The sequence below is a fragment of the Nannobrachium achirus genome (assembly GCF_963921795.1).
Source record: "Nannobrachium achirus genome assembly, chromosome: 16".
Taxonomy (NCBI): domain Eukaryota; kingdom Metazoa; phylum Chordata; class Actinopteri; order Myctophiformes; family Myctophidae; genus Nannobrachium; species Nannobrachium achirus.
In genome coordinates this window covers 19,697,388-19,717,861 of record NC_137823.1, presented here as the reverse complement: position 1 = coordinate 19,717,861, position 20,474 = coordinate 19,697,388, and the positions used below count along the sequence as shown (strand labels likewise).

Below are 20,474 nucleotides of genomic sequence, written 5' to 3'. Positions count from 1 at the left end.
TATGTTAAAAGTGATGTAAGTGATTCCCCCCCCCCCCCCCTCCCTCTTAATCACATTCACAGCCACGTCGTCTTTCAAAATCCCTCAGTTTTCTGCCAAGGACGACTTAAAGGAATAGTTCACCCAGAAAACGATTATTTTTTTTAGGAATATGACAAAACTTGCACATATTTTCACAATTTTTCAAAAATAGCAGATCTACAAGCTTGCAGCGAGCTTGTATATCTGCTATTTTTCAATAGTTTAAGCATAAAATAATGGTTAAAGTAATAATGTGTTCCAGGTCTTAAGTGTTCGAATGCCTGACAAACCTCTGTGGTAGTGAGCAGGGAATGTAAGTGATTTCTCTTTGGTTAGAACTAAACGTTTTTATTTTTGTTAAAAAGTTAAAGCTCTATGTTCTGGCAGTAATCACTGACAGGTGTCTCCATAGACATAGAAAGGTAGACGCCTCCTCCGGCTCTGGGGCGTCTGTAAAAAAGTATTGGCAATTTTTAAGGCCGGTTTCCCGGAATTCTGAAGCACACTTCCGCGTGAGTCACAGAAGGGGGACGTTTGGTAGGCCAATCCAAGAGTGTATGGCTGCAGGCATGGAGACACCTCCCTCAGCAGATCTTTCTTGTCAGATCTTTCGTCTCAGGTACAACGGCAAGTCTACAGGGTCAACAATCTTACTGCTCCCAGTGGCAGCCTTAGCGCCAGGCAGAGCCGCTCGAGTGTCCACGACACTGCAAGCGGCGCGAAGGCCAGCGGAGCGCCGCGCGAGTTACGAAGCCGTGGTGAATGCAATCGTTATATTTATGCCCAGGCCGTAAGGCCTGGGCAAGCGCACGATAAACGCCCTGTCAAGTCACTACAACGTCTGCACACGTCACCGAAGCACTAGGGGGCAGTAGAGTCAAGTAGTTGGGTCTGCCGACCAGCAAGCTGCAGCGGTACTTCCGTTCTGAGACGAAAGATCTGACAAGAAAGATCTGCTGAGGGAGGTGTCTCCATGCCTGCAGCCATACCCATCTCGGCCAATCAGAGGCGGGACATCCCTCTTTCCCAGAGGAACTTTGCTTTGGCAATGTAAACGTTTGTTTCCTCATGTCAATAAAAGCTCATTTGTATTGAAGTGAAGTCCCGGAAAAGATGTGCTGGGATTGGCCAGTAGTCACGTTGACTTCCCACACTTCTGCACTTCCGCCAGTACTTTTTTTACAAGTCGCACCAATGAACTGCAGCGGCGGATGAGGTATCTAGATTTATATCTATGTCTCTTCAGCTCTTTAATGAACGGAAAATACATTTTCAGGTGGGTTACCAAAATGTCTCTCTCTCTCTCTTTCTCTCTCTCTGCCTGTCTGTCTCTCTTTCCCTCTCCCTCTAGCAAGGATTACTGTCTGAACATAGCGCTATTAGCAAAAGTAAAGAAATAAATATCACTCACAGCACTTTTAAGAAAACGCCTCCCAAAGTGTTTGTTTGTTTTCTTACAAATACAACGGTGGTGACAAGAATAGAACTGGTTGAAGCCAGCACAGTGACATCGCGCAGAAAAGTTCCATCCTCGGGACAGGAAGTGACATCATCAGTCCGTGATGAAGTGAACAAAGGTGACAGGAAACACTCCTCTCCTGCTGGGCTCTCCTTCAATGTGGCCAATCTGACACGACACAACACACACACACACACACACACACACACACACACACACACACACACACACACATTTGTTAAGACACAGACCTGAAACAATTATACAGGGTACAGCAGTAGTTCTCAAACCTTTTAACACATTGGCTGTGAAAATAGCCATGGCATTCCTGGCGTTTCTACCAATAAATATTAATCAATATTACTATTTTATCGCCAGATTAGCAAAAACACTACATTACCCATAACGCTTTACGGCCCTATAGGGTGCGCACGTCACTGGCTTGTGCGACGCACACAGCAGGCCAGCGAAGACAGGGCTGCAGAATGCCCCCGTCCACGCCCATTGTAAAATGGCGACCGTTGTTTACTTCTCGGGACCAAACAAAGCGCTTGAGATGTTTATCGCCGTTGGAACATTAACGATTCTACGTGTGCCCGTCACACAGGCCGAGTCCCCCACGCACATCGCGCGCCCCGGTGAGTTCCATTAACCCTTTCATGGCATCCCATGTGTTAATTTCAAGGGACCCCCAGAAGAGAAGATTCACGTTTAAAACAAATTCAGGATTATTACATGTTTGTATATTTTTCAGAACCTTTCAAAAATAGCTGATGTGGCACAAAGTGACGTGCTGTGTGAGCTTGTAGATGTGCTATTTCTGAGCTCCTATTTCTGAGCTCCAACAACAACTGGTTTGTCCAGTTCCCCCAAAACACAGTACATCTGGCCTGCATCTTGGCACAGACAGCTCAGGGTTGTTTTACGCCCAGGGTCTCATTGGTGGATCTTCGCAGGACACTCTGTGATTGGCCAGCGGGACGCTTAATGAAATTAACTCATAAATACCACCGCTCACTTCACACACCTAACCCTGATATTAATATGACTGTATTAACTACCAATCAGGGAACAGCATTCCTGGTGACATCACCATCAACAACCAATGAAGGACTAGCATTCCTGGTGACGTCACCATCAACAAGTGCGACCTGGTATAAATACGCCAGGCAGAATGCGTAAGTACTGCATTCAGTGTATCTGTCGCATAACTGTTTGCTTTTACGCCCGTAGCCAATCAGGGACCAGCATCCCTGGTGACGTCACAACAAGTGCGACCGATATAAATGACAAGGCGCGCTCTGCTAGCGCACAAGTAGGTCATACATGGCCACGAGTACACAAGACGCAAGTTGGTGCCTCGACAGAGTGCAGTCTAGTTACTTGCGCAAGCAGAGAACGCAGGTACTGCATTCGGCTGCGTATAGGTATGTAAGTAGTTAGGTGTGTTTAAGCCACGTAGCCCAATCAGGGACCAGCATTTCAGGCAACGTCATCATTAACAGCCAATGAGGGACCAGCATTGCTGGCCTCGCCAGTGGTGATGCCAGTGGTGACCGCACCTCATGGTGCACTCTGCTGGCGCACAAGTAGGCCATAGATGGCCTACTTGTGACCTACTATATGTGAGTGCAGTTCTAGTTAAAATACTGTACCGCCATGAAGAAAAAAAGAAATCCACTGTTTATAGTTCACGTAGGACTTCTGCTGCTTGAAGCACTGTACATCACATTGTCCTTAGCCATGTCATCTGAGAAGAACGTCAACTGTATTGGCATTCATGGCTGCCAGTTCCCACCTGATGTTGTGTGGGAGACCAGACTGCTCCAGATCGTACTGAATAACCGCTAGCTTGCAAAACGTCTTCAGACTAGGACTCAAGTCTAAGACATGCAGGTCATCAGCTGTGTTGTCTCCTCCATAGAGGATGACGTGATCTCCCAACATGCAGCAGCGCATGCTATGTGTTGGAGGCGGTCCATTCCTCCTGGGCTCAACCTTCTTCCAACAGAAGGTCTCTGGATTGAACTTCCACAGGTCATTGAAGGTCTGGCGCTGTTTGCAGCCACCAAATATGTACAGCTCTCCATCGTAGGCAAAGGCTGAATGTCGAGTGCGTCCTTCTGGAAGAAGCTTTGCAGGAGGTGTGCTCAGCCAGCAGTTGGTCTCTGTGTCAAACACGCTGATGGTGTTGAAGTGGTCCGTCCCGTACCCCTTTCCACCCCCAAATACTAACATCTTTGTCCCGATGATGGTGGCAGAGTGACATTCTGAAACAAGTGGTGGAGTGCCTTTAGTGTTAATTAAAGACCAGAGCATTGTGGTGGTGTCCAACTTGTACATCTCATTAGTGCATCCTTTCACGCCGTTTCCTCCATAAATATACATGACCTTCTCCAAGACACAGGCGGAGTGGTTGAACCTCCTCTTTGGAACGGTCCCGGAAACCCTGGGTTTGAAGCACGCGTGCGTGTTCACATCAAACGCATAAAGACAGCTGCAGTAATGCCACCCTCCCCAAAGGTAGACGATATCTTCGATCAGCGCAGCCGTGTGGCTCTGACACCTGGAGTGAATCTCGAGGGGACGTTCTCTTCCCGTTGTCGTCGGGGTCAGCTTCCTCCAGCGCAGAGACACTGTGCTGAAGACGTGGACATCAATCTGAGCCGTGTTGTTGACATCACAGGGCCCTCCGAAGCAGTACACCTTGTTCTTCTCCACTGCCACAGCAGGATAACCGTTTGGTTGTGGTCCACCGTTCACATGGACCGTCCAGAAGAACATTTCTCTCCCTGTAAATTGCACTGGATCTGTGAAACGAAAGAGTCCTAATTTGGGCGTTGTCGCTTATATTGGATCAGTGGCACAAACGCCACGCAAAGATCCACAAAGCCGATCAGTTGGGCTGGCCAATCAAGGAAGCCGATGGCGATGACTTATGATCATCCTGATATGGCAAAACACAAAGCCGACAGTGTGTTCAGCATTGTTGACAATTTCTAAGGAAGATGCATCGGGGAGCTTGGATTTGTTGCCAAGCGTTGATTTGGCGTTTAATTTGAACGACATTGTGATGTCATTCCGTGATGATGTCATGATGTAGGATACCCAATGAGGCTACTCAACCTGACCCAACCTACAGAAAATAAACACGTCGATAAAGAAATTTAACCTGTGACCTCCCTGTTTAGGACATGACATTAAAGACGGTGACAGTGGGCGGTGCTCATTTCATTAAGTGTTCCGCAAAGCTAGGCTGGAATCAAGACAAATCCTCTGGTGCAAAAAAAAAACATTGCCCTTAGCACAGGGGTCCTTAGAGTTACAACAGGGGGTCCTCTGATTCTTATTGAGATAAAAAAACTTTTTTTCTCCTTTTGTATATTAACACATCGGATGCCCACGTGGTGTCTAAGTCAATTTCTTTGATGTCGCTGGAGGCCCACGACGCGTTTGACGCGTTGTACAGTAAACTATACTGTACTGTAGCTACTGCACTTGGCTACCGCGGTGATGAAACAAACTCCATTTCCCAACATGCAGCGCGCAATTACGTCACCCGGACGTGCTGTGTGTCTCGTTGACTTCCTGTTTAGCGGCTGCACAAAAATGCTGTTTTCTCCAGATTCTCTTCCTTTTTTAATTTTTTTCTCATAACGGTAGCCTCTTCTACATGCCGTAACACAAACACTGTGGCTTAGAAATGATAAAAAACGGTCCTGACTGAAAGAAAAGATTTTCACGAAATAAACAGGACATACTCGGATTACATTTACTCGGATTACTTTTCTCACCAGTACTCTCGTCGGTAGGTAAAATGGCGCGTTGCCATGGGCACCAGCAAATTAAGACGTCAAAACCACGTGGGCGTCCGATGTGTTAAACACATCTTAGCGTCCATATTCTGAGAACCTTAGCCAAAAATAGCAGATCTACAAGCTCACAATGCCTCGCAGATTGGCTATTTTCGGCAAAGAGGTTCGATGTAGAGGGGAAAAAGAGCAAAAAAAAAAGAGCAGACTAAGTAAAGGTCAAGTTTATTGACGGTTCAAGTGGTTAAACAAATTGACATGAATCCAAAATACACTGTTGATCGTGCTGTAAAACGATGAAACTAAATGGAATCTATGAAAAGGTTGTGGGCTTCATCTCTCTCTCAGCTAAGGGGTCCTTGGCCTGAAAAGCAGATTTGGGTCTGCTCAATTGTGAATCCATTACCTCACCCCGAAGAGTTGGGGTGACCAATCAGCCAAATCCACGCAGTGACATAGTCTGGCTACGCGAGGCTACCGCAAAGCTTGGCCAATGTGACCCTGGGCATACAACAAACTTAAGATGTGGGCCAGATTTAGGCCACGCTTCAGAGCCTGGACTTGGGCATACAACAAACGCTGAGCGCTTTGTGCCAAGATGTAGGCCAGATGTAGGCCACGCTGCGGAGCCCGGACGAAGCCAGATGTTGGAGCTTGGCTCCTTCCGGCAGCTCCGCTAAAAAAAAAAAAAAACCCTGAACTGTGCTGTGGTACTTACCAACCACTCTGGGTCATCCTCCCCGTCCACAACGATCACCTCCCCCTCTATGAACGTCAGCTCATCTGGGTTGTCAGCTGAACAGTTGTAGATGGCCTTCACCCTCTGGGGGCGCTGTTTCTGACACACACACACACACACACACACACACACACACACACACACACACACACACACACACACACACACACACACACACACACACACACACACACACACACACACACACACACACACACACACACACACACACACACACGACATTGTCATGTCGCATATATTTTCAAACATTTTTGAAAATGTTTGAAAATATATGAGCCATTCAACATGGAAACGATTATGACGATTATGACAAAACAATTGCGATTAGATGATTATGTAATAATCGTGACAGGCCTATGTGCATGTCTGCGTGCGTGCGTGCGTGCGTGCGCGTGTGCATCTTTGAGCTTACAGGGACAGTGGTTCTGGGTTTGGGTGTTGGGGGAGACGTGGGACTGGAGTTCTGAGGAGATTTGGGTTGAATTGGAGCTGGAGCTGGAGCTGGAGCTGCAAAGACAAAACATGTTATCTTAAAGGACAACTTTGTTTTTTTACAACAAGCGTTCATATTTTAGATTGTAATTAGAGAAAAGGTAAAAGTGAGTGTTAAAATGTTTTCATTTGCTTTGTTCTATTGTTTTATCGCGTTTACCGTGCTAAAATGTGGGGCATGCATACGCATGGGGGCATGTGTACAAGTGGCTAAATATGTATTTTTTAGATACAATAAGCCAGCAGTTTCTTTGTTGCTATTTATAGTAACACTTCTAGCCCCCATAAGTCACATCCAACCATGAAAGGTTGTAAATGCACTTGGTTACATTGCATCTTGGGAATGGGCTTATTCTGCGTAAAATGACATATTTAGCCACTTGTACGCATGCCCCAACCACTGAAATAAGAATCTCTAAAACATTGGAAAGAAGTAAATAATTTTAACATTCATCTTGTATATTCTTTCATTACAATCTAAAATATGAACCCTTGTTGTAAAAAAACTAAAGTTGTCCTTTAAATAAATTAATGTATTGAATCAATGTAGACAGAGGATCAATCAAAATGAAGTTTTCAACAAAGGATTTATAATAACTAGATACATTTGCATTAATTGACATAACATGTTTCTTAATACATCAATAAATGGACATGCCTACATTCATGTGTGTGCATGCGTGTTTACCTGCTTGGTCAAAAGATCTCATCCTAACTGGAGGTCTTCTGGGGAATTTCTTCTCCGAGCTGAAAACACCAAAACACACATACTGTAGGTGAGTGGTTAAAACACGTATCTATCAATGCAGTAGCATATGATTTTTGGGGCATTGAATAAACAGTTAAAATCAAAATGGATGTGTTTTTCTAAATGATAAATGATGGTCCCATTAAAGGGTGGTCCTTTAACTCATTAAGAGCCCCTGAAATTAACGGATTATAAAGTCCACAACGCCACCTTCAGGCTGGCATCACCGCCGTTATCTTATTTTGAAGGCCAGAAGTCCACCGCGCAATCACTTCCGGTCTGACGTCATCGGATCGTGCGCCGGAACCGATCCGTGTCCACGTGGAGTTGTGTAATGGCCGACCGGGAGCTTTTATAACTGTGTAACATAAGCGAGCATCTGCCTCCATCCTAGCTTCTAAAGTGTAGTTTTGAGATAATGGACATTAAAGATGAGATCCCCCGTCCACCTCAATGTTATGGATGGGACTATTTTGTGCTCGTGGAGCCGTGATGATGCAAAATCAGCGACGGATTTCGTCTCCGGACCCGCGCCCATTCTTCTCGGTAATGTACTCGCCGTTACAGTAATATATTACTTTTCCCGAGATATCTCGTGAATGGCACTACATATACTCGAGTACATTTCACGAGACATCTCGGGAATGGCACTAGATGAGTTAATGGGACCTTCACCGCTGGGACAACCAGATCTTATTGTATTGTTGTTTGGGACACGATCAACACAATCCTGAGTTATTTTTTGTGTTCAGATCTGTGTTTTTAGATATTTTAGTTTTTCAGCATGCTACAAAGCATCATATGATGCTGTTTTTTTAGATCTGTGTTTTTAGATATTTTAGTTTTTCAGCATGCTACAAAGCAAAATATCTAAAAACAGATTGAACACAAAAAATAACTCAGGATTGTGTTGATCATGTCCCAAACAACAATAAAATAACATCTGGTTGTCCCAGAGGTTAAGTGGTCCTTTAATGTTTTATGATAAAGTAGGGTAATGCTTCTAGGGCTTCTACTGGTTCTACTGAGTGAAGACCTGCCCCTCGCTGGCCTTCCAGCCAATAGCATTTGTTTCCAGTTGCTTTTCGGGACCGGAAATGACAAGTCTTGAGCTAAAAGGTTTGGGAACCACTGTGTATGTGTGTGTGTATGTGTGTGTGTGTGTGTGTGTGTGTGTGTGTGTGTGTGTGTGTGTGTGTGTGTGTGTGTGTGTGTGTGTGTAGTCCAGTGGTTCTCAACCTGTGGTTCGGGACACCCAGGAGGGTCCCCAAATTATTTTGGTGGGTCCCCAGATGATTAACTTAATGTGAAATATTGTTTTCTCACTCAACAGTGAACAAACCAACTAAAAGTTGAAGTGTATAGAGCAGGGGTAGGCAACCGTACTAGGCACGGGTGCCAACATTGGCACAGGGGAGGGTGATCACTGGCACACTGGCAGAGGTGTGAGAGAGAGGATTTATATTTTAAAATCAAATATTGTTTTAAATGTGTTCAATTGAATGAAGTCGCCTAATTTGCAGCAAATTACATCCTTCACATAATTCTACATTCATTCAAATCTGAACTTTGACTGGGGAGAGACTAGGGAGTCAGAGATGTGGGTTATAAGCCTTATTCACGGCCTGCCCACTCAGCAAATTTCTCAGCATCCCCCGGGTGCTGACATCAATTTAGAACTATAACAGAAATAGCTGGACTTAAAGCCAACAAATCATTATTTCGAACGGTAAAGTAAATTATAATGCTTTGTGCCTTTTACTATCTTGTGTTCTTGATCATGCTAGCCGTCTTTTATACTTAACTCATTAAAAGCCAACCCCGCGATGTCGCGGGAAAAGTAATAGAGTATCTATAGTGCCATCCACGCGATGTCGCGGGAAAAGTAATATATTACTGTAACGGCGAGTAAAAATACCTAGTACAATGGCCGACGCTCCGGAGACGAAATCCGCGCTGATTTGTCATCATCACGGCTCCACGAGCACACAATAGTCATCCCATAACATTGAGGTGGACGGCCGATCTCATCTTTAATGTCCATTATCTCAAAACTACACTTTAGAAGCTAGGATGGAGGCAGATGCTCGCTTATTTTACACAGTTATAAAAGCTCCCGGTCGGCCATTACACAACTCCACGTGGACACGCATCGGTTCCGGCGCACGATCCGATGACGTCAGACCGGAAGTACTTCCGGTCTAGACTTCTGGCCTTCAAAATAAGACAGCGGCCGTTAATGGGGCCGGGAGGGGGCACTCTGGACCCCCTAATCCGTTAATGTCCTGGGCTCAGAATGAGTTAACTATTCGGAAATTGCATTAAATTTGCGATTTCTGAGTTAACTCTATAGGCTATTATGCTGAGTGGGCGGGCCGTGAATAAGGCTAATTGAGGCGGGTTATTGCTCTGAGTCTAATGATCGTTATAACAATGTCCTGACAATCAAAATTTGTCCGAATGTTCGATGGGGTGTCATTAAAATGTATGTTGACATGGTACACTGACTATCTAGAAAATAAACATGGCACTTCATTTCAAAAACGTTGCTGACCCCTGGTAGAGAGGGTATACACATTTCTAAAGGGACAATTTAGGGACATTTTAATACCTATAATGACAAACTAAACATTGGCCAAATTGTCAAATACTAGAAGCTCGGGCGGCCGAGCTTCTAGTATTTCTAGTCTTCTAGTCGGCGCCCTGGCTAACTCGGGAACAATGTAAATAGGGGATGAATGCCCCGCCCTTTAATGCAAACCCCATTATACCTGTTGTCATAGGATCTGTTTTGACCATCTGTTTGCGTGTGTCCATTTATGCCCATATATGGGGATATCTGTCTGTCTACGTCCATTTTATGTCCATATATGGAGATCGCTGTAGGACCCGTTTTGACCATCTGTTTGTCTGTGTCCATTTATGCCCATATATGGAGTTATCTGTCTGTCTGCGCCCATTTTATGCCCATATATGGAGATCTCTGTAGGACCTGTATTGACCATCTGTTTGCCTGTGTCCATCTATGCTCATATATGGAGATATCTGTATCTGTCTGTCTGCATCCATTTCATGCCCATATATGGAGATCTCTGTATCTGTTTGTCTGTGTCCCTTTATGCCTCATTATGGAGATCTCTGTATCTGTCTGTGCCTCCGACTGTGTTGCAGACACAGTGCTGGTTCCCCCTTTAATGCAAACCCCATTATACCTGTTGTCATAGGACCCGTTTTGACCATCTGTTTACCTGTGTCCATTTATGCCCATATATGGAGATATCTGTATCTGTCTTTTTGCGTCCATTTTATGCCCATATATGGAGATCTTTGACCATCTGCTTGCCTGTGTCCATTTATGCTCATATATGGAGATATCCGTATCTGTCTGTCTGCATCCATTTTATGCCCATAAATGGAGATCTATGCAGACACAGTGCCGGTTCCGGAGAACCCTGATGTCAGACATCAGAATCCGAACTTTTCGTGCTGGTTCCAGAAAATCGCGTATCGTATCGGATCGAGGCCAGGCACTGCACTACCTGCTGCGGCGGGGAACGCACGTGCCGAATTTGAAATAGGGAATGAATGCCCCACCCTTTAATGCAAACCCCATTATACCTGTTGTCATAAGAGCCGTTTTGACCATATGTTTGCCTGTGTCCTTTTATGCCCATATAGGAACATCAGAATACGTAACCATGGCATTTTTTGTTGACTCATGTGGCGTACGTGATCTCAGATGTGATGTCACAATGAGTCAGTGCTTGTGCCGATTTCCTCCGGAACAGCCTGATGTCAACAATCAGCTCCGCATAAGGAGATTCCGAACGTTTGGCGCCGGTATCGGAAAACCGCGAGTCGGGTCGGGTCGAGGCCTGGCACTGCACTCCGCGCGGCGGCGGGGAACGCGCGTGCCGAATCTGAAGCCGGTGGGACGAACAGTTCTCGAGATACGCGGATTACAAACAGACAGACAGACAGAGATTTGTCGCATTTATAGATAGATTAGAGGCAGAAATTGTGAAAATCTAGATGTGCCATTTTCACAGTAGAATAGAAGACAAATGTAATGCCTCAACTCTTAGAGCTTGTCAGGGTGGATGGGGGGGGGTTCCCAGTTAAAATATGATTATTTTGGGGGTCACGGCCCTAAAAGGCTGTGTGCGTCGTTCCACCCTACCTGACAGAGGGTGCTTTGGGACTCTTGGGTCCGGGCCCGCCGCTGCTGCGGTGACCGGGGCCCAGAGGCGGGGGGGGAGGGGGCTGTCTGGGCGACGGCGAGGTCATCGCCCCGGCGACGGACGGAGGAGGCGGGGGTCCCATGGGCGCGGCCGTGGGGAGGGGGGGGAGGGGCGTGTTCCTGGGGTCCAGGGTGCTGGTCCTCCTGCTCACTGGGGGAGGAGGGACCACCGGGGGGAGGACTGACACGTGCACACGCACACACACACACACACACACACACACACACACACACACACACACACACACACACACACACACACACACACACACACACACACACACACACACACACACACACACACACACACACACACCAGTATTAATTTTGACAAAATTCTGATTTGGTCTTTTGAATAACACACATTTAGTCTTAAGCTGGTTGCACACTGCTGCGTTTTTCGTTGCAAGGAGAGAGAGAGAGATAGAGAGAGCAAGGGACAGAGTGGGAAGCGAAACGGGCGGCAGTGTGCAAACGTGACTGACATAACGTGAGTTAGATTTTTTTATTTGCGTGCTCCGAAATTCACTCTGATATTCGGCCCGAAAAACGCAGCAGTGTGCAACCACCTTTAGACCTCTGAAACTGCTGTCAAAATGAACACTGCATTAAGACTACGACTAAAAGACTAACATTTTTATTCACCAAGACTAGAGTAAAGGCCTGTCCATACAGTCTCCGACCACCAGATAAGACTTTTCGCCGGAAAGTTCTGACTTTCCAACGTGCAGCGTGCATGCGTAACATCATAGGAAAAGCTTGTTTTAAAAGTTTTTTTTTATTATTATTATTATTATTATTTCTTCACATAAAATCTTGTTTTAAAAGGAAACAAACATAATACACTATACATTCAAAACATACAATATTATCTAAGACTGCACTACTGAATGTAACTTTCATCTTCCAACCCAAATTCGCACCTGGTTTCATGTGCTACAAAAAAAGTAGTGATTCTCAGTGTCATTTTAAATCTCCTGTATTCATATTTATATATGTGATACTTGACTTTTGTAAGGTGTATTTTTGTATTTTTGGAAACGTTTGCTTCAAAAAAGACAGACGGACAGACGGACGGAGGGTCAGACAGACAGGACTTACCATACATGGACATGTTCCTCTCTGGGGTGTGAGGGTTGGGCGGGTCAGAACACGACCTCTGTCTTCCCACGGTCTCCTTGGTAACGGGTTTGTTATGTCCAGGACCTGTCACAACGGCCTCAAGGTATTAGTGACCTGTATTCCTGGTGATGCCAGTGGTGATGTCATTGGTCATGTTCTTTTTTGGAAGTGGTGATGCCAGTGGTGAGCGCACCTCATGGCCCGCTCTGCTTGCGCACAAGTAGGCCATACATGGCCCAATTGTGCGCAAGTTGCAAGTTGGCACCTCACAGTGGTGTAAAGTAACTAAGTGCATTACTTTAGTACACTTTTGAGATATTTGTACTTTACTTGAGTATATCCAATTTCCAATACTTTTACTTCTACTCCACTACAACTTGGATTCAAATATTGTACTTTTACTCCACTACATTTATTTGAACACTTTAGTTTCTAGTTACTTTGCAGGTGTACATTATAATATTATAAAACACACATTAACCCACTTTAGCCCAATTTTATACCGGTCAGGAGATTTGAGATGCGACGCGTTGTGAGCTTGTAGATCGGTTATTTTCAAACATTTAGTACTTTTACTTTTGGTACTTTAAGTACATTTTGATGCCAATACTTTCATACTTTTACTCAAGTACATTTTGAATTCTGGACATTTACTTGTAATGGAGTACATCTACAGTGCAGTATTGATACTTTTACTTAACTAAGAGTACTTTTTCCACCACTGCCACCTCAACAGAGTGCATTTCTAGTTCACTATGATTTTCTTTTTGCTTCTTATCCCTTTTTCTCCTCAATGGACATTTCAATCATCACGACAACATCGTTAACCGTTAATCATCTTTGCCACAATAATCGGGGTGTGTAACTTCACATTTTCAGATCGTTCCCATCCCTATTATCGCTGACACGGCGACACCACCAACCTTTAGCGGGCACCCTCGGAGGCAGCGGCGGGTGGGTGGTCCCGGGGCCGGGGGGAGGAGGGGGAGGCGGGCTGAGGTCCAACATGGTGCCGTAGGTCTCGTTGCTGAGCATCATGCTGGGGCGGTGGTCGGGGACGCCCGCCTTCTTCTTGTCCCGGACCAGGCAGGCCGCGTCGCGCGCCAGGGCGGCCAGCGAGGGCTGCAGGGGCGCCCCCGGCCCCACCGCTGCCAGCGACCCGGGGACGAAGCAACTCACCGGGCGCTCCTCTCTCCTCTGGGGGATGGGCTGCACGGCAGAGGGCGTAATTTCAGAAATAAATAGGGGGTGGCAAGAAAATAGGTTACCGCTTAAGCCCCATTTCTAAAATGGCGAAAATAGTGGATCTACAGGCTCTCAATGCGTCGTCGTCAAGCGACATGTTGAGAGCCTGAGTCACGCGTGCGAGGCAGGAGGTTTAAGGACCCAAATGCAGACGGACAGTCGGAGGCAGAGGAGCTCAAAAAGTGTATTACCAAAACTCACAAAGGACCAGGAAGAAACAAGAGGAAGTAACACAAGGAAAATACGAGGAACGTACAATACTTGGAACTATAGATTCAAATACAAGGAAAACACTATGAACTGAACACTGGTGACATACAATAATGGCCTGACAATGGAACTGAAAAAAAAAAAAAAAAAAAAAAATATATATATATATATATATATATATATATGTCATAGTATATTAGAGAAACAGCACATTCGAGACGCGGAGCACTCGTGGTGCGGCACGGGGCGGAGCAAGCGGTCGCCAATACAACGTACTCCAGGCGGTGCGCCGCTCTATTGTCCACGACACTGCGAGCGGCTACCGAAGCCCCCCTGTATCCACGAAGCCCAAACGAGTTACGAGGCCCCCCTGGGTCCACGAAGCCCCAAGCGGCGCGAAGGCCAGCGGACCTTGGTCCTGCTCTTCGCCCCCGAGCGCCGCAGGCGCGAGTGGCCGCGAAGAGCGGGCCAGGGCCGCGCGGCCGGCGGAGCGCCGCGCGAGTTACGAAGCCGTGGTGAATGCAATCGTTATATTTATGCCCAGGCCGTAAGGCCTGGGCAAGCGCACGTTAAACGCCCTGTCCAAGTGACTACAATGGAGCTAATGGCTAGGCTAGGCTAGGCTAGGCTAGGCTAGGCTAGGCTAGGCTAGGCTAGGCTAGGCTAGTAAATAAAGAGTAAACACTTCCGGTCTGCGGCGAGTTCAAAGCGTGACGTAACTCTCTTATCCAGTGGCTGACGTCGCCATCTGGTGGTGATTAGTGTGTGGTGAACGTCAAAACGAGTGCTCCTTGACAACTTTTACTGGTTTCTTGAACATACTGTAACATATATATATATGTGTATATGTCAAAGTACGATTGATTGAAAAGGGTAACCACAGGTGGTGAACTCAAACTCAATCTAGCTGTTTTTTCAATCGTACTGTAACATTATCATATATAGACAGTATAGAGTAACAAGACACAGGTGAAACGAACTGACAATCAACACAGGGATAGGCTAGAACCAAAAGGACACAGGTGGAGAAAACTAATAATCACAGCGTGGTGAAACAAGACAGGTAACAGTAACTACAGAGGAAACCAGGACACACACTATAGACCGATTTCTCAGAGCGGCAACCACAACTGCGGTGTCAAGCGGCACCTATGTGTGTGTGTGCGGCTGTGCAACGACACCACAGCTACACCGCAGCGCTCTGGAAAAAAGGTCTATAACAAAATACAAAATAAAGGTACACAGATGTAAAGTAAAACTCAAACTGCAACTAGGAAACAAATAAAATACTTCAAAATAAAATGAACACAATAGAAAAGTTAACCAAGCGAACCCTTCACCATAGGGCAAAATGTTCCAGAGCGGAACAGAGGGGATGCAAGCGAGACCCTCATGGATCGAGGGCTGAAACGTAGACCGGCTCAGGACACATGGGGTCAACAAGGACAGGTTCTGGATAGACAGGCTGGAGGCCTACAAACCCAAGCCTGATTGGCTGGGGTGTAGGCTGGTGAGCAGGAGGCAGAGGAGCTCAAAAGCAACAGAGTTTATTACCAAAGCTCACAAAGGACCAGGAACAAACACGAGGAAGTAACACGAGGAAAATACTAGGAACGTCAAATACTTGGAACCGCCTCAGGCGGGACGTCGGCGGGGACAGCCGACAAGGCCTCAGGCGAGGCATCGGCGGAGATGGAAGACGAGGAGGCCTCAGGCGGGATGATGGTGGAGAAGGCCGACATGGCGCCAGGCAGGACTGGGTGACGGAGTCCCTCTGTGGAGCGGTGGGGTCTTGGCCTCACTGGAAAATACTAGGAATATCAAATACTTGGAACAGACATGGCCTCAGGTGGGACATCGGCGGGGATGGCCGACAAGGAGGGACCAGGCAGGACTGGGGACGGGGTCGCGCTGGGCAGCGGTGGGGTCTTGGCCTCACAGGACAGCCGCTGAGACTTGAAGTTGCTGAACAGCGGGAACACAGCGTCGCTGGGCAGTGGACACTCGTAGTGGCTGGGCAACGGAGGCTTCTCGTGCTGGACAGCTGGGAGCGTTGGCGGTGTTGGAAGCCATGGCGATAATGACCCCTTGCCTGGTTTGCCCTGTAAATGGCCAAGCGACCAAGCGAAACCCTTCACCAAAGGGCAGGATGTGCCAGAGTGGAACAGAGGGGGCCGGGGAGGGGAAGTAGTCCAGGGAAACTGAGGGCTGAAGACCCTGGGAACAAAGGGGCTGGCAGACAGTGAGACAAGGGAGCTAAGCTGCAAAACTGGGGAGAACAGGGCTAGAAAAGGAGAAAGGTACAGGGCTAGTGACATGGCCAGAGACGGGGCTAGAAACAGGGTGGAGGCTAGGAACCGAGCTGGGTCTGGGACATGGAGACTGAACAGGACTAGGACACTACAGAACATGGAAAAAGGCTCTGGAGGGCATGGAGACAAGGACGCTAAGGGACTAGGAGGCAGGAGAGACAGGGACTGGGCTCCCTGAGAACATGGCGACATCAGGACTGGGAGAGAAGAGCAGGGGTTTGGCGTCTGGCAACTGGAGTGCCAGCCTGGGGGCCAGCTGCTGGAGTGCAGGCCCGAGGTCCTGCTGCTGTTGTGCAAGCCCGGGCTCCGACTTCTGGTGGGCAGGCCCGCCAGAAGTCGGGAGTGCTTTGTCTGTATTGGCAGTGAAAACAGCGGACTGTTTGCGAAGTTCACTTCAGTTGTCAGCAGGGAAAGCTGACAATGGTACAGAGAGGAAGTCAACGAGGGACTCAGGGAAGCCATGGCGATGACGCCCCCTCGCCCAGTTCCCCCTGTAAATGGCCAAGCGAGACCCAAGCCATGGATCTGGGACAGAAATAGTCTCAGCGTAGAACAGCTCATGGAAGAGGAGCTCAAAAGCAACAGAGTTTATTACCAAAGCTGAAAAGGAACCAGGAACAAACACGAGAAGCAACACAAGGAAAATACTAGGAATGTCAAATACTTGGAATCGACATGGCCTGAGGCGGGACATCATCAGGGACAGGCCTCAGGTGGGATGTCAGCGGGGATGGCCGACGAGGAGGCCTCAGGTGGGATGATGGTGGTCAAGGCAGACAAGGCACCAGGCAGGACTGGGGAGGGAGTCGCGCTGGGCAGCGGTGGGGTCTTGGCCTCACCAGACAGCAGCGGAGATTTGAAGTCGCTGGACTGCGGAGACACAACGTCGCTGGGCGGTGGACACTCATTGTGGCTGGGCAGCGGAGGCTCCTTGAAGCTGGGCAGCTGGGAGCGCTGGCGGTGTTGGAAGCCATGACGATGACGCCGCTTTGCCCAGTTTCCCCTGTAAATGGCTGAGCGAGACCCAACCCGTGGATCTGGGACTGAAGAAGGCTCAGTGAGGACCGGCTCAGGGAACATGGGGTCCACAGGCTGGAGGCCTACAGACCCAAGCCTGATTGACTGGGGTGTAGGCTGGTGAGCAGGAGGCAGAGGAGCTCAATTACCAAAATTCACAAAGGACCAGGAACAAACACGAGGAAGTAACACAAGGAAAATACTAGGAATGTCAAATACAAGGAATACATTAGGAACGGAACACATTAGGAACTGAACACTTACAATAATGAACTGACAAAGGAACTGAGAATAATAATAATAATAAAAAAAGAAACAACACAGGGGTGTACTCACACTCACAGTACTATACAAGACAGGACACAGGTCTGACAATCAACACAGGGATAAGCTAGAACCAAATGGACACAGGTGGAAGAAACTAATAAACACATGGAGGTGAGACAAGACAAGTAACAGTAACTACAGAGGAAACCAAGACTAACTTTAACAAAATACAAAATAAAAGGTACACAGGTGTAAAACTCAAACTGCAACTAGGAAAAAAGGAACACACAATACTTCAAAATAAAAGGAACACAACAGAAAAGTAAAACACCTAGAACAAGAAACACTAGAAAACACAACAGGAATACAGAAAGGACACAGATCGTGACAGCTTATAGATCAACTAATTTGTTTGGGGGCAATAAGAGAGAATGATAAAAGAATGTCATTTTAAAATGACATTCCCAAAATACGGACGCCACGTTAAGTGTTTCATTAATTAATGGTAATACAATTTAAACCAACACATAACCAAACTTAAGTAATTGCCTTTTACTTATACTGGATGTCTTCTCATAGTCCCTACCTAATAATTTAGTATAGTTTTATTTGTTGACAAATTGTCAGTTAGTTTTAGTCATCATAGCTTAGTTTTTGTTTAGTTTTGACTTAGTTTTCATCAGGGAGAAATGGTAGTCAACAAACATCTTTCGTCATAGTTTTAGTCGACAAAATCAGATGTCACCATTTCCGTCTAATCGCTCTTGTGTCTCGTTGTGGAGCTAGTTCAGGAACTTGCCTGCTAATGACATCATTGATGGGGATTCTACGCTATAATAGAGACTCCACAGACCTCCTCTGAGACACACAGTGAGCGGGCATCTTGAGCATTAGTGAGGACCAATTATATGAATCTGTGCGAGAGGAGAGGAGAGGAGAGGAGAGGAGAGGAGAGGAGAGGAGAGAGCTCACCTTATCTTCCATCTCATCGTCACTCTCGTCCAGTTCGTCATTCCTCAGCCTCCATTCATATTCCACGTGAACGTGAACGTTGAACTTCCCCGTCTGAGCCTGGATAAGCTGCAAGAGACACAACAAACACTATGGTGTTTACAACCTCTTCTTTTAAGACCGGGAACGCATTATGTGTCTTGCTCAGCGGTCATTATCAAGTGATAAAATATGAGGTACGGTTTAATCCGGTTTTAATATTAAGTGGCTCGACGTGGCTGAGAAAGAGATAATTTGTGCAAGTCTTTGAATATTTTGACCCTATTCTATAAATGCCAGTGGTTCTCAAAATTCTTCATGTCAAGGACCCCCAAAATTACATGTATATGTCCACGGACCCCCTCTCAAAATATGTTGTTCCAGGGATCCCCAGAAGCAAAGGTTTGCTTTGAAAATGATTCAAAAATAGCAGATCTACAAGATCGCAACGCAGCCCTCGGTGAGCTGCTTATATCAAATAAAATGCAGATCTACAAGCTCACAGCGCGTCACTTTGTGCCAATGGAAACAAGTCCCCAGGACTTTTTGGTGTGTGTGTGTGTGTTATCCTTTTAGCACTAATGTCTGACTGTACCACGTGCTGTTTTACATTTCTCACTAACAAAGTAGTCAATCAATCAATCAATAAAAAAAAACATGTGTGTGTGTGTGTGTGTGTGTGTGTGTGTGTGTGTGTCTATCATATCACAACAACTCACCAGTTCCTCACACTGTGTGTGACGCAGGCGTTTGGCGATGTCCAGTGGCGTCTCGCCTGCTTCGTTTGCTGAAACGATAAACAGGTGTTTAGGAGCGACGCAGGTGCAGTGTATCATCCTAGAACCCATTTCTTTCAAAAGTAAAATAACAGAATTATTAAAGCAGACGTAACATAAGATCTGAGGTCTACTAACTGCGTATAAAAGATACAAAGACAAATAATTTAAAAAAGACTAAGTTGTTGAACAGTAGAGCCCTACCCGGATAAAAACATTTTTTTTTCTCCCCTTCATATATTCTCAATTTAGTAATTAAGCCAATTCCCAGTTCCCCTGCTTCTCGAAGAGGGATCCATCCCTGCCAACCCCCACGGTAGGTCACTGGGAGGTTGAAGACGGCTACGAGTCTCCTCCGATACCCGAGCCGTCAAGCCAACCATCTCATTTTCACCCGACAGCGAAGAGCCTCACTAGTGGGCGTAACCATAGCATTATATATACAGGGGTGTCACACCAAATTCTGGGCCCTGGGAACAAGGATTCACTGCGGGCCCACCATGGGAATGCATTATTACGCATTATTTTGTGCTTTAACTATTGAAAAATAACTATTGATATACAAGCTCGAGCTTGTATATCTGTATATCTGCTATTTTTTAAAAATCGTGAAAATCTTTGAATATTTCAAATCATTCTACGTTTTTTTTTTTAAACTATGTTTCTATATCAGTGGTGCTCAAACTTTTTCATGTGAAGGACCCCCAAAATCATATGTATTTGGCCACGGATCCCCATCTCAAAATATTTCGTTCCAGAACTCCCCCAGAAGCTAAATTTGAGTTACAAATGTTGCTTAAAAATACATACGTATATTCAAAGAGTTGCACAAATTTTGGTATTTAGCTATTGAAAAATAGCAGATCTACAAGCTCGCAGCCGCGCTGTGAGCTTGTATATCTGCTATTTTTCAATAGCTAAATAATGAAGGCCCCTCCACCTTGGGCCCTAGTAACTCAGTCCCACTCCAGTGTGTTGCTGGGACAGATGAAGGGACAGATAA

The 20,474-nt window shown here is 46.3% G+C and overlaps 1 protein-coding gene across 1 annotated transcript in view; it reads right to left on the bottom strand.

Moving 5' to 3' along the window:
• Positions 1-1,071: 1,071 nt before the first annotated feature.
• The window catches only part of asap2b (ArfGAP with SH3 domain, ankyrin repeat and PH domain 2b), a 52,451-nt gene continuing 33,048 nt past the window's right edge, over positions 1,072-20,474 (bottom strand). Inside the window, exons 20-28 of the mRNA XM_080744343.1 lie at positions 19,415-19,482; positions 18,678-18,785; positions 13,578-13,863; positions 12,634-12,738; positions 11,473-11,713; positions 7,233-7,291; positions 6,465-6,559; positions 6,011-6,130; positions 1,072-1,648 (exon numbers count right to left, since the gene is read on the bottom strand). Of these exons, the coding sequence (XP_080600469.1) occupies positions 1,574-1,648; positions 6,011-6,130; positions 6,465-6,559; positions 7,233-7,291; positions 11,473-11,713; positions 12,634-12,738; positions 13,578-13,863; positions 18,678-18,785; positions 19,415-19,482 (1,157 nt within the window). The 3' untranslated portion in view covers positions 1,072-1,573. The remainder of the gene's footprint in view (positions 1,649-6,010; positions 6,131-6,464; positions 6,560-7,232; positions 7,292-11,472; positions 11,714-12,633; positions 12,739-13,577; positions 13,864-18,677; positions 18,786-19,414; positions 19,483-20,474) is intronic.